Below are 13,445 nucleotides of genomic sequence, written 5' to 3' on the forward strand. Positions count from 1 at the left end.
AACCCTAGGTCACTTCAGACAAAGGGTTGTCCCATCTCTTCTTAAAAACCTCCAGTGTTGGAGCGCCCATAACTTCTGGAAGCAAGTCAGCAAGTCATAAACTCTGTCAGTTTATGAGTCAGCTAGCTGAGCATGATTCAACAGCCACGAGAAAGGATGTCTGTGTAGAAAAGTGTTGACCAGCAACTTTATTTGGATGGCTAAATCATCAAAGTATCAAAATGCAAATCTATCATTATGTGTTCTTGATGAACGTATCTTTTCCTTTATGTACACTGAGAGCGTATGCACCAAACACAAATTCCTTGTGTGTCCTATCACACTTGGCCAATAAAGAATTCTATTCTATTCTATTCTATTCTATTCTATTCTATTCTATTCTATTCTATTCTATTCTATTCTATTCTATTCTATTCTATTCTATTCTATTCTTCTATTATATTCTTTATTATTATCTATACATCCATCCATCCATCCTCCCACCCTCTCCATCCATCCATCCATCCATCCATCCATCCATCCATCCATCTCTAATCTCCATCCATCCATCTTCTACAGCCGCCCATCTCAGTCAGGTATTTCGGGACCATGAACTGAGTTATCAGCCTGGGCACCAATTCTCCCCAGCCAATCCAAAACTGACAAGCAGATCCCGTGTTAGACTCATGTCAGTAGCCAAGCCAACCTTCACAACCGAAGGTTTTTGAAGCCTGCCCTTTTGGCCTGCTTCCTCACTTACAAGCCCAGAGCCCAGCTATGCTTTCCTGGCCTCTAGCAAAAATGCCGCTGAGTAGGACTGCATTTTGCACACTTGGCAACTGGCTCACTTTTGCAACCAGTTGCAGCCTTCTGCGGTCAGGTGACCACCATCCCTCCCCCGGAACAACCACATTGATTCAATTAATGACCACAGCATTCACTTAACAACTGCAGTGTTCACTTAAGGACTGCCACTTTAAAAGCCATACAATTGGGTCTGTGGGATGCCTCAACTTAAAACTGCCGTGACATAGGACAGAAATTCCAGACCCCATGACGGTCGTAAATCAGGAACTACCCGTGGTATTTATAACATGTCTAGTGGCAGAGCTGTGGTTTTTAAGTGAAGGTGGCAACGTGTGTAGGTGGGAAAAGGGAGGGGAGAGGGTGATCGTGCTTGTGGATGAGAGGAGTGCCCAACTGTTGAGGAAAGTAGGTTACAGGAAATGCTTTGCAGGTCCTGTTTTGAATTCTGAACAACATTTATGGCAAGCAGCCCAGGCAAATCAGTTGGGCATATTTCTGCTTTCACAGAAGAATTTCGGGCTCTTTGAAGGAATATAAAAATCAACAATGATGTTTTTGATCAGCATTAAAAAAAAAAAAAAAAAGGCAAGAGTTTTTCCTTAGACATTTTACAGAGCGTAATTAGATGTCTGCAGTCAGCTCTTCTAAGGCTTCATTTGAATGTGACACATGTACATCAAAAATTAAAGCAGCTCTGAACCCCTTTTGAAGAAAGACTCCGCATTGCCATAAGTCATAATTCATTCATTAGATCATAATTATCTCATGCGGCCTAAGACAAGGTTTATAATCTATCATGTCCAGTTTTACCTAGGGTACGAAGCTGAAACCGAACCAGTTCCTGTTTCAAATCACACGTGAAGCTTCTATTAAGTCCTGTTTGGGGGCTTATTAACATCTTAGTGGGGGACCACTGAGAACCCCCGTCTTTGCAAAATCAAATAAATCCTCCAGGCAGATTTCTATTTTTGTACTGAGCTTAATCCATGTTGAGTATAATTGTTTATTCCTTCTGGCCCTGGAATCTTGGCAAAAAAAAAAATCACGTAAAGAAAAGACTCTGTCCATCGGTCCATCAGTTTGCTTCTCGGAAAACTCAACAAAACAAAATTGAAATGTAGAGAGAAGCTTGGCAAAAGACAAGATTGGATTTGGAAATGGGCCTAGGTTGGCCTGCAGTGTGAAAACCCCCCTCCTCTCAATGGCACTCCTAGGGGAGAAGGAATGGGGAAGCTGCTTAGTATATTGGGGACTGGCCAGCCCAGAAGGGAGTTTGGTCTAGTGGTAAAGGGGCCAGGCTAGAAAGTGGGAGACTGTGAATTCTAGTGCCACTTTAGCTATGAAAGCCAGCTGGGTGACTTTGGGCCAATCCCTTTCTCTCAGCCCAACCTACCTCATAGGGTTGTTGTGGGGAAAATAGGAGGAAAGTGTATTGGGTATTTGATAGATAGGTAGTAGGTAGGTGGATGTAGATATAGATGTATATATGTGTGTATGCATTTGTAATACATGCATATATACATCTCTCTACTTTCCTATCTCCCTCCCTCCCTCCCTCCCTCCCTCCCTCCCTCCCTCCCTCTCTCTCTCTCTCTCTATCTATCTATCTATCTAACATCTCTCTCTCATCTCTCTCTCTCTCATCTCTCATCTTTCTATCATCTATCTCTCTACCTATCTACCTATCTACCTATCTATCTATCTATCTATCTATCTATCTATCTATCTATCTATTATCTCTCTCTCTCTCTCATCTATCATCTTTCTATCATCTATCTCTCTACCTCTCTATATCTATCTAATCATCCATCCATCCATCCATCCATCCACTCACCAACACATATCCATCAGTGCATGATTACATCTTCAAAGACATAAACCTACTATCTTAGTCTCTGCCAAGAAGGTGCCTCTCCTCCTGTTACCATAGTTTGTTACACAGAAAAAGCGAAGACTTTTTTTTTTAATGGACTCGGCTGATAAAGGGATTGAAAATAATCCAACCCGGCCAGGCTCTGCTTTCTTTTTGTGCAAATGTGTTTTTATTGCCTTGAGTTTGAAATGCACACTCCGTTTAATACATCCTCTTGTTCGCACTTTTGGTGAGGAACCAAAAGAGCGGCTACAGGGTCATCCCTTTCCAGTAAAGCATAATGGCCACAGACCACAAACAGCATTAAACGCTGGCAACTCACAAGGTTTAAGATGCTCCGTATTCGCCAACTCGAAAATATTTGCCAGGGGATAAAAATAGATGTTCCACGGGTGTCCTGATTCTAGAAAGGCTGGCAGATCATTAGTGGAAGCTGACGAAACTAAGAAAAAATGACAATTCTATCCTCAGGTAATGTTGCCTCCATATAATGCACTGTTTATTAAATTTATATGCCTCCCTTCTCTCAGCCATTCAAACCTAGTTGTCCTTGCTCTTTTGCCGATAAAAATAGGCAAAATGATGTGTCCCACTGCTGAATTTATTTTTTAGTAATTCCATTATTCAGGGTCGTTCTCCCCCCCACCCCCAGTTTGATCAATTTCTCTGCAGCCTGTACCCAAACTGCCGTGGGGCTCTTTAAAGGTAAAGGTTCCCCTCGCACATATGTGCTAGTCATTCCCGACTCTAGGGGGCGGTGCTCATCTCCGTTTCAAAGCCGAAGAGCCAGCGCTGTCCGAAGATGTCTCCGTGGTCATGTGGCCATCATGACTCAATGCCAAAAGAGCATGGAACGTTGTTACCTTCCCACCAAAGGTGGTCCCTGTTTTTCTACTTGCATTTTTTTTATGTGCTTTCGAACTGCTAGGTTGGCAGAAGCTGGGACAAGTCACGGGAGCTCACCCCGTTATGCGGCACTAGGGATTCGAACCGCTGAACTGCCCACCTTTCGATCAACAAGCTCAGCATCTTAGCCACTGAGCCACCGTGTCCCTATAATCTAGTTCTTTAATCTAGGCGCTCTTTAATCTAGTATTATTTTCTTGAGATGTCCCAACCTGCTTCTGTAAGTGAAATGCAGCCATTCTGTCATGTTACAGCTGGTGGTTTTCATTATTGCCATGGATTCTGATCTTTTTAATTCTGCTCCCGGATTAGAAACCCGCCAAAGCTAAGATTTTGGAGAAGAGGAAGGATAATAGACAGAGGCTCTCAGAGTGAATGTCATTGTTTGCCTTTAGCTGTGGATTGCCTGATTTAATATTTATAGGTGGATTGATGGAACCTATTACACGTTCGTAGTATAGTTTTATGTAAGCTACAATTTAAGACATGGCAATCTCCGGCTATTAATGATCCCTTTACAAATTAAAGTGTTGTCATTTTAAAGCATTTCTGCTTCCTTCTTACATTTGTCATTTCTTGCCATGATCCCAATAACGGTTATTTAATCAGCGCTGACCATAACTATGAAATAAATGGATTATAATATACCAGGTCCTTAAGGTAAAAAAAAAAATAATAATCATCCACTTTTTGCTGACTTGACACTTTCAGTGAATGTTGAACTGCTTTTCGACCGGCAGTCTCCTAGCGTTCCTGAGTGCGGAAGGGCAAAGGGCCTATTTCCTTTCAGCATCCTGGTCAGGATTGTTCTCATCCTGATGAAGTATACTGGAAGGAAATATCTGGCTGAAACCAGTCCCATCACTTGCTCACCTGTTCAATTTCAAATCTTTATTGTCAGTGCACAACATATATACATCGAGATTGGCTGAGCTCCCTCAGTGCCAACCCCCTCCCAACACAATACAACTCACAGTGAAGACAGAAAACCCCTAACCCAATAAATCATATTAACAAAACACCCAGTCCTATTGCACCCGTGTGAACAGGTTACACATTGCGCCGGCCCTGCAGTCCATCATACTATGTAGTTATGATGTTATTTCCCATTCAGGAGTCTTGACAGCCCACAGATGGCCTTCAGTCTGTTTGTGTGGCTGGCTATACTTCTATATCTCCTTCCTGGTGGTAGGAGGGTAAAGAAGTGGTGACCAGGGTGAGAGTCGTTCCTGAGAATTTTCCTCACTCTTCTAAGGCAGCAAGCCCTACCGATCTCATCTAGTGGTATCGGGGGACAGCCCATAATGTTTTGTGCTGTGCTCACCATCCTCTGTAATGTTTTTCTATCCCCAGAGAGCCCAAAATTAAAGAGGGGAACTCATCACCAAGCACCGGGGGACTGAGATAATGAATTGATGCAGGAATAAACATCATTTTGAGTTTCTGTGCATTGTTTTAGACGGTCTTAAAAACCACCTAGATTTGAGAGCACAGCTGCAAGGCCCATAAAGGCAGGAATGGTTTTGAAGCCAGCAGAGCAACCTCTGACCTAGCACATCCTATGCACACTTTTTAAAAAAAAAAACCCTTTTCCCAGTTTGTTCCAGTGGGAACCGGCTCTTCCCTCCTCCCCTCCCTTATCCTGCCTGTTGGAAGAGTTGAATAATTTCTCCACGTTCAGAAATATTTGACCTCGATGTTGAGTGTCCAGCCATATGGATTAAATAAAATAAACCTTTAAAGCAAGAAAGGAGTTTGCATTCTTCTTACTTCCTGTGTTTATACGGCCTCTTTTGCCCGGTGGTAACCCTGGGGTCCAGCTGCTTCCCACGCTGAATTGAAAGCAAGGTTGACCCTTAAATTGTTGCTTATGAAGCCTGAAGGCCAAGGGGGGAAAAGAAGACCAGCCTGTGGAATATAACCTATAGGATAGTAGAATGTAATATATAAAATAGGACAGAAAAGGCAACATGCCCATTAGCTCCTAAGACTATGAATCCTGGGTGAGGGATATATATATGCCTTTTTCTTGAGGTTAGAAAGTCTAAATATGCCCTGAGGTATTTCATATACGCTTCGAGGAGAATGCCTGTTAGATAACTGGTCCCCAATCTTTCTGGCACCAGGGACTGGTTTTGTAAGTCAAGGATAAGATAGAGAATAGAATAGAATAGAATAGAATAGAATAGAATAGAATAGAATAGAATAGAATAGAATAGAATAGAACAGAACAGAACAGAACAGAACAGAACAGAACAGAACAGAAAGGGACCTTGGAGGTCTTCTAGTCCAGCCCCCTGCTCAGGCAGGAGAACCTATACCATTTCAGATAAATGACTGTCTAGCCTCTTCTTAAAAACCTCCAGCAATGGAGCGCTCACAACTTCTGGTGGCAAGCTGTTCCACTGGTTAATTGTCTTTACCGTTAGGAAGTTTCTCCTTCATTCCAGGTTGCTTCTCTCTTTGGTTCGTTTCCAACCATTGTTTCTTGTCCCGCCTCCAGGTGCTTTGGAAAGTAAGTTGACCCCCTCCTCTTTGCGGAAACCCCTCAAATACTCGAAGACTGCTATCATGTCACCCCTAATTCTTTTCTTTAGACTAGCCCAGTGATGGCGAATCTTTTCGGCACCGAGTGCCCAAACCGGAATGTGCGTGTGCATGCATGCGCGTATGCGTGCACTGGAGCCCCGGAAACTCAAACACCAGCTGGCTGGTGTGCGTGCGCGTGCCGGCCACCTGGTCTTCCGGTTTCCCATATGCGCACCAGCCAGCTGGTTTTCAGGTTTCTGGGGCTCCGGCATGCACGAAGATCAGGTGGTGTGCTGGAAACCAGAAGAGCCGCTGGCGACAGCGCGTGTGCTCGCAGAGAGGGCTCTGCATGCCACCTCTGTCACGCGTGCCATAGGTTCTCCATCACGGGACTAGCCAAACCCAGATCCTGCAGCCGTTCTTCATATGGTTTAATCTCCAGGCCTTTAATCGTTTTAGTTGCTCTTCTCTGAATTTTTTCCCAAGGTCTCAACATCTTTTTCTTTTTTTTTTTTTTTGCAGTATGGTGGCCAAAATTGGTTGCAGCATTCCAGGTGTGGTCTTACTAGGTGTTTTTTTTTTTTTTATAAAGCGGTACTAATACTTCACGTGATCTTGATTCTGTAACTACCTGTAACTGATCCGAAGGGCTCAAGACGATGACTTCGTCTTCAATAAAGATGGATAAATCTGAACTGTAAGAAAACAGCCTGAGTTAAAACCAACCGGGAAATGTAAATCGTGTAAACTGGAAGGTCTGACTTTAAAAGCTCAAGTGCTGGTATATTTTGACAACTGAACGATCAATACATTCGGCTCTCCTGCTTGTTAGCAAACCTAGCATTGTATTCAGGAAAGGGGAAAAATAAGAAAGAACCCTTTGCCAAATTTCTTTCAAAGCGGCATTCATAAAATCGGAAAACAAAACAAGGAAACAAAACAAAACCATAAGGACCCTATTATATGCTTGTTTTCCATCCTTCTGACACTCAGGAACTAAACCAAGCCTGAAACTAGTTTTATAAGCATTGAGGTTGCTTCTCTTGGAGGTGGGGGTGGAAAGGCCCAAATTGCTTCCTTGCATCCCAGGCAGATGATGATGTTGGTTCATTGGCACAATGTCTCACAACTCCCTTCTTCGGACAGTAAATAAAAATTTGGCTGGGATAGCCCTCTTTCCTGCTGGATTGTGGTCTCTCTTTCTCCTGCAACCCCCCCCCCAGCTTTAAGGAACAGTAACAGTAACAGAGTTGGAGAAGACCTTAGAGGTCATCTAGTCCAACCCCCTTGGGGATTCGAACCTCCGACCTTTCTTAGCCACTGAGCCACCTAGTCAGGGTAGGTTTTTACAGAAGTAAAAATAAAAAGTCAAATAAAAAAATAAAAAGTAAAGTAAGTACTTTATGTCAGTGCTTCCTTAAAGGACATACAGGTGGTCCTCGACTTAACAACAGTTCGTTTAGTGACCATTCGGAGTTACGGCAGCATTGAAAAAAGTGACTCAGGACCATTTTTCACATTTACGACCATTGTGGCACACACAGCCCCCCTCGGTCATGTGATCAAAATTCAGATGCTTGGCAACCGGTTCATATTTACGACGGTTCACGCAATCCCCTTTGTGAACGTCTGACCAACAAAGTCAACGGGGAAAACCCGATTCGCTTAACAACCGTGTGACTAACAACTGCAGTGATTCACTTAACAGCTGTGGGAAGAAAGGTTGTAAAATGGGGCAAAATTCACTGAGCAAATAGCAACAGACATCTTGGGATCAATTGTGGTTATATGTCGAGGACTACCGGTATTGAATGGGCCCCCTAAAACAGGAGTCTCCAACCTTGGCAACTTTAAGACCTGTGGACTTCAACTCCCAGAAGTCCACAGGTCTTAAAGTTGCCAAGGTTGGAGACCCCTGCCCTAAAACGATGCCTTTATCCCCCCCGTGCCTCCACTGCCATTTACTGGAGTAGAACAGGTTAAAAGAGCATTTTCCCGGAGCCCACCTGGAGGTCAGCTGCATCAGAATATGCTAAGCAACCCTGCTCCCTTTTCATTCAGGCTCCTGAAGAGGTCATTTTCAAGAGACGCCGAACGGAACAGAAATAGGAAGCGGTCAAATAAATGTCTGACAAATTCCATCTGCCTCTTTTCCATAGACGTAAAATTGACATTTGTTTTCATTTTGTTTTCGCTATCGATTGCTATGCATTACACAATTATTCTTTTTTTGTTGTTGTTGTTAACCTTTCTACACCTGTAGCGTGTTTCATGATATCCAGAGGATTGACATTTGAGGGTAGCTCAGATTGCCTGTATAAATGATTATATATAAGCATGGCAATTACAGTACTCTAAAATATGGGACTATCGATGGATTTGGGGCAGCAAAAATAGCAATAGCACTTAGACTAATATACCGCTTTTACAGCCCTCTCTAAGCGGTTTACAGAGTCGGCATATCGCCTCCAACAATCTGCGTCCTGGTTTTACCCACCTCGGAAGGATGGAAGGCTGAGTCAACCTTGAGCCACTCAGAATAGAACTCCTGGCAATGGGCAGAGTTAGGCTGCAATTCTGCATTCTAACCACTGGGAAGGGAAGGGAAGGGAAGGGAAGGGAAGGGAGGAAGGAAGCACTGACTAGCAATAGCACTTAGACTTATATACTGCTTCACAGTGTTTTACAGCCCTCTCTAAGCGGTTTACAGAGTCAGCATATCTCCTCCCACCTTGGAAGGATGGAAGGCTGCGTCAACCCTGAGTCGGTCAGGATTGAACTGATGGCAGTCAGCAGAGTTAGCCTGCACTACTGCATTCTAACCACTGCGCCACCGTACTTAACAACAGTTCATTTAGTGACCGAAGTTACAGCGGCACTGAAAAAAGTGACTTAGGACCGTTTTTCATACTTATGACCGTTGCAGCACCTCCCATGATCACGTGACTTGCATTTGGATGCTTGGCAACTGGTTTCCTATTTATGACGGTCACAGTGTTTTACTTAGCAACAGACATTTTGGGCTCAGTTGTGGTCGTAACTCGTGGACTACCTGTATTGTATTCATCGGGCGAATTCATTCAGAATCATACTGACGATTGTCAGGACAAAAACAGTGGTTCTCAACCGGTGGTCCATAGACCCCTGGGTCCAGGGGCGTAATGGCATCACAGGAAATTCGGGAAGATTTGAAGAAATGTTATGGTTTAAATCTTGAGTTAAGTCTTGGGCATCCGTAGCCAAAAACAGTATTTAAAGGGGGTCTATTGTGAAGGTTGAGAGCTACTGGTACAGAACGTTTAATCAAAAATTGCTACTATCCAGTGCTTGTTTCCATATTTTAAGAGTTTGTAGGCTTGTTAAACTAATGTAGCTATATGCAGTTCAAGGTTACCAGTTGCTTATTGCTTGTACTCGAGCAGTCTCTTAAAACACGTCAGTCATCTTGCACTACTAGTGATTGTTTCTGTAGAGCTTGTTCAGAAATGCTACTTAACTCAAATTGAAATGTGCCAGAGGTTGTGCAGCTGATGACTGTAGCCCGGAGTTTAAACACTCCCAGAAGTAAATGAGATTGAAATTAGGAGTGAATACTTAAAACCAGGATATAAGTCTGCCTGTGACTCTACAAACATGTTCTGTAAATAGAAATACGAATACGAAAATCCCCCAAAGATGCTTTTGCAGAAGGCAGTTGGACTTCCTTGGTTTTCCCCTTGAAAATGTTTCCCTTCACTTCCAAGAAGCTTCTTCAGAACTGGAGAAGCTTCTTGGAAGGGAAGGGAAACATTTCCAAGGGAAAAAAACCAAGGAAGTCCAACTGCCTTTTGGAAAAGCACCTTTGGGACAGCCATGGCCTGGATGATGGAGAATCTCCAGAGACACTAATATGAAAAATGCCTCTCCATCTCCTTTTGTAACAGAAATGGAGAATCCGATGAGCAGCTCCTCTCCCCCTTCACGTATTCAAGGCGACGATGGCTCAAAGGAGAACACTGATGTTCCATCTGGGTGAGCAACTTATTATCTAACTTTAGACTGATGCATATGTAACATGCTTTATACCATAAACTGTTTTCTTTCTTTCTCTCTCTCTCTCTCCCTCTCGTCTCTTTTCCCAACTTGATGAGCACATCGCATATGAAATAAGAATTGTCTTCCAGTTCTCACTGCCTTTACGTTTTTCATCTGCAGTAGAATAAGCATTTCAACTGTAGTGGGATTTGAAAGAGTGCAGAGAAGAGCAACAAAGAGGATTAGGGGGCTGGAGGCTAAAGCATATGAAGAACGGTTGCAGGAACTGGGGATGTCTAGTTTAATGAAAAGAAGGACTAGGGGGTGACATGATAGCAGTCTTCCCATATCTCAGGGGCTTCTACAAAGACGAGGGGCTCAACCTATTCTCCAAAGCCCCTGAAAGTAGGACCAGAAGCAACGGATCGAAACTCATCAAGGAGAGAAGCAACCTAGAACTAAGGAGAAATTTCCTGACAGAACAATTAACCAGTGGAACTACTTGCCTCCAGAAGTTGTGGTTGCTCCATCACTGGAGGTTTTTAAGAAGAGACTGGACAGCCACTTGTCTGGAATGGTATGGGATCTCCTGCTTGAGCAGGGGGTTGGACTAGAAGACCTCCAAGGTCCCTTCCAACTCTCTTATTCTGAATTACAGTGGCATTAGCCGAGTTTGGCTATTCTCTGAATGGTTCTTTTTGGCTCAGGCCTAAGATCTTTCTGGGTTTGTGGGGAAGGAATTAAAAAAAAAAAAAAGGATTTGTTTGTCGTGTTTGTCGCCTACCTTTCTCTAACTCTGACCTGATGGAGGGGAAAAAAAAGGGAGAGAACGCCCAAGCCCCGAGCCATGGCAGCTGCAGTGCATACGTTTCCCTGTGAGCTGTTTTCAGAGAGACAAATGTGCTGCGCCCAGTGATTTATTACGACGGGCTCAGAATGCCGTGGAACACACTGTGGTGTTTCCTATCACTCCAAGGTTGTTTTGTTTTTAAAAGAAAAATCCTTACTCCCCCCCCCCACTTCCCCAGTGCAACAGCCAGCCAGCGGTGCTGTGACAATAAATGAAAGCAAAAAACGAGAGCAGTACAGATCAAAGTTAGCATCACAAGCCGAGTTGGAAATGTTGCCTGAAACCTACTGAATAATAAAACACTTTTTTTTTTTTTTGCCTTCGGTCCTCCTGTGAAGCTTTCAGCCCTTCGTAACATGGAATAGAGACAGGGAGCTTCTGCTCTTCTTACAAACAAAATTTATTTTCCCCCGATAACGTTCCCCCCGTTGAGGTCAGAAATGCTTCTTATCCTTCGCAACGAGCAAGGATGCAACTTTTTAGAATTCAGGAGCCCTTATCAGCTGCCCTTCGCCATGCCCGTCATGTTCTCAGTTATGACATTTTGGAGGCCGAGCGGACGGGATAAATTTGTGCCTGAGTAGCTTGTGTTTTGCGGCAACGAGTGTGGGAGTATCTCCAATGATTATCTGAGTCTCTCTCTCTCTTCCTTCCTTCCTTCCTTCCTTCCTTCCTTCCTTCCTTCCTTCCTTCCTTTCAGGGTAAATCATTCAGAAGGATCGTGCTGTGGTGGCAGCGCCTCCCAGTCTGCCAACCATCCAGATTTTGCCGAAGACGTCTTGCAAAGCCAACTGTTGCGCAACGAGTCATTTAATGCAGCTGAAAATAGCGAGCTGAGGACGGAGGAGGAGGTGAGCGGAAACGCGTCTCTGAAAGATTTCCTCCTCCACCTGCCTGTTCTGTTGCCATTCATCTTTTCTTCTTAAAGGAGGGGGGGGGGTAAATCGATTATTTATATTTTAATTATAGCAATCCTGCTCCTCGCAAGGGGTTCGGTAACAGGGCGTCATCCACAAATATAATCCTCCCCTCTCCCCCCCCCCCCCTCAGCAGGTTCTGATGATTGGGCTGGAACGGAAGCTGTATTTCGACACAGGGGAACGGAAGCCTTCTGTACAGCTAGTCCTCGACTTACAACGGCCCATTTAGTGACCATTGAAATTACAACAGCACTGACAAAAGAGACTTGGGGCCATTTTTGCAAACTTAGCATTCCCCTCCCACCCCCATGGTCACGTGATCATAATGCAGACGCTCGGCAACTGACTTGTACTTATGACGGTTGCAGCGTCCTGGGGTCATGTGACCCCCCCCTTTTTTTTGCAACCATTGACAAGCCACTTAACGACCGAGTTACTAACTCGACAACTGCAGCGGTTCACTTAACCATGGCGGCAAGGACGGTCGTAAAATGGGGCGAAACTCAGCTGACAGCTGTCTTTCCTTAGTGATGGAAATTTGGGGCTCCGTTGACGGTCGTAAGTCGAGGACTACCTGCAGTTTATCAGAACATGGGAGATGATAATGTCTTTTTTAAAAAACCAACCAACCAACCAACCAACCAAGCGATCGGTTTTGAATTGTCTCCTCTAACAGCAGAGAGCCAAGAGAGGAAACTGGTCCAAAGGGCGGAAAAGGAAGAAGCCTTTAAGGGACAGCAATGCTCCCAAATCCCCCCTGACCGGCTATGTGAGGTTTATGAACGAGCGGCGGGAGCAGCTTCGCGCCAAGAGACCCGAAGTCCCGTTTCCAGAAATCACCCGGATGTTGGGCAACGAATGGAGCAAACTCCCTCCGGAGGAGAAACGGGTACTGCTCTATTCGCCTTTCCGTCTTGGGGAATGTTTTATGGATGGGCTCCCCAAACTTGGCCCCTTTAAGACTGGTGGACTTCAACTCCCAGAATTCCCCAGCCGGCTGAGTTTCCCCAGCCAGCTGGGGAATTCTGGGAGTTGAAGTCCACAAGTCTTAAAAGGGGCCAAGGTTGGGGAGCCCCTTTTTTTATGGCATTTGATTACATCCTCACTTGCAACCACCAAGCTCAGAGAGCATCAAGGACCCCCACGGTTGTCGTCCTCCTCCTCCTCCTCCTCCTCCTCCTCCTCCTCCTCCTCCTCCTCCTCCTCCTCCTTTCAACAAACACCATTCCCTTCTAAACTGATAAAGTTACCTAGTTGGGTAATGAAACGTCTGCAACAAAACCGTCAAGCTCAGAGAGCATCAGGGTCTGATAGTACACAACAGCCTAATCAAGGACCCAAGACCACTCCCACCCACACTGACAGGGCAAGCCCCTGAATATAAACACAGAGCACAACCCACTCCCTTCTAGCACTGATGAGGTTACTTAGTTGGGCAACGAAACGTCTGCAAGAAAACCACCAAGCTCAGAGAGCACCAAGAACCCCACAATCCCCCCCCCCCAAATCTGCAAACCCCATTCCCTTCTAGCACTGATGAGGTTACCTAGCTGGGTAATCAAACGTC

At 44.6% G+C, this 13,445-nt stretch overlaps 1 protein-coding gene across 27 annotated transcripts in view; it reads left to right on the plus strand.

Annotated features, from left to right (window-relative positions):
- Window positions 1–13,445, plus strand: part of HMG20A (high mobility group 20A) — a 48,706-nt gene that overhangs the window by 16,226 nt on the left and 19,035 nt on the right. For 11 of the 27 annotated variants that reach the window (XM_060689491.2, XM_087878146.1, XM_087878145.1 and 8 more), the window contains 3 exons: window positions 10,018–10,105; window positions 11,659–11,809; window positions 12,555–12,767. In XM_060689491.2, coding sequence (XP_060545474.1) covers window positions 10,020–10,105; window positions 11,659–11,809; window positions 12,555–12,767 — 450 coding nt within the window. In that variant the 5' untranslated portion in view covers window positions 10,018–10,019. Of the gene's footprint in view, window positions 1–6,616; window positions 6,664–10,017; window positions 10,106–11,658; window positions 11,810–12,554; window positions 12,768–13,445 lie in introns of all 27 variants that reach the window. The other 16 variants (XM_087878132.1, XM_060689487.2, XM_087878126.1 and 13 more) reach the window with 6 other exon arrangements.

This window comes from Pantherophis guttatus, chromosome 13 (assembly GCF_059756535.1).
Source record: "Pantherophis guttatus breed Tessera chromosome 13, ASM5975653v1, whole genome shotgun sequence".
NCBI lineage: Eukaryota > Metazoa > Chordata > Lepidosauria > Squamata > Colubridae > Pantherophis > Pantherophis guttatus.